This window comes from Dipodomys ordii, unplaced genomic scaffold (genome assembly GCF_000151885.1).
Source record: "Dipodomys ordii isolate 6190 unplaced genomic scaffold, Dord_2.0 Scaffold1000004761, whole genome shotgun sequence".
In the NCBI taxonomy this organism is placed as follows: Eukaryota; Metazoa; Chordata; class Mammalia; order Rodentia; family Heteromyidae; genus Dipodomys; species Dipodomys ordii.
The window spans coordinates 1-1,027 of NW_012288378.1; the positions used below are offsets into that span (position 1 = coordinate 1).

Here is a 1,027-nt window from a genome sequence, read left to right on the forward strand (position 1 = left end):
AATCCCAAATCCATCCTGGACCTCGAACCCCAACTCCACCTCAGACCCTAACCCCAACTCCATCCTGGACCTCGAACCCCAACTCCACCTCAGACCTGAACCCCAACTCCATCCTGGACCCCGAACCCCAACTCCATCCTGGACCCCGAACCCCAGCTCCATCCTGGACCCCAACCCCAGCTCCACCTCAGACCCCGAACCCCAACTCCATCCTGGACCCCGAACCCCAACTCCATCCTGGACCCCGAACCCCAACTCCATCCTGGACCCCGAACCTCAGCTCCATCCTGGACCCCGGACCCCAGCTCCACCTCAGACCCCGAACCCCAGCTCCATCCTGGACCCCGGACCCCAACTCCATCCTGGACCCCGAACCCCAGCTCCATCCTGGACCCCGGACCCCAGCTCCATCCTGGACCCTGGACCCCAACTCCATCCTGGACCCCGAACCCCAGCTCCACCTCAGACCCCGAACCCCAGCTCCATCCTGGACCCCGGACCCCAACTCCATCCTGGACCCCGAACCCCAACTCCATCCTGGACCCCGAACCCCAACTCCATCCTGGACCCCAACCACAGCTCCACCTCAGACCCCGAACCCCAACTCCATCCTGGACCCCGAACCCCAACTCCATCCTGGACCCCGAACCCCAACTCCATCCTGGACCCCCAACCACAGCTCCACCTCAGACCCCGAACCCCAACTCCATCCTGGACCCCGAACCCCAACTCCATCCTGGACCCCGAACCCCAACTCCACCTCAGACCCCGAACCCCAGCTCCCTCCCCCGCCCCCCTCCACCCCCGGCCCCGGCCCGCGCCGTGCACTTACCCCGGCGCCCCCGGGCCGCGGCCCCGCGCTCCCCGCGCTCCCCGCGCTCCCCGCGCTCCCCGCCTCCAGCCTCGGCCTCTTGTGCGCGGGGGCCGCGTCCGGGTTCTCGGGGCGGCGCGCGGGGCTGGCATGGCCAGGAGCCGCGAAGCCGCCGCCGGCGCGGAGCAAAGCGGCTCCGCTCCGCCCGCCGCCCGG

At 69.5% G+C, this 1,027-nt stretch overlaps 1 protein-coding gene across 1 annotated transcript; it reads left to right on the forward strand.

Annotated features, from left to right (window-relative positions):
• Window positions 1–44: 44 nt before the first annotated feature.
• On the forward strand, window positions 45–913 carry LOC106002899 (extensin-like; the record flags this gene model as incomplete). Its single annotated transcript, XM_013037649.1, has 1 exon — window positions 45–913. A coding segment is annotated over one exon (869 nt), but the record flags the coding sequence as incomplete, so codon positions are not given.
• Between the last annotated feature and the right edge of the window lie 114 nt (window positions 914–1,027).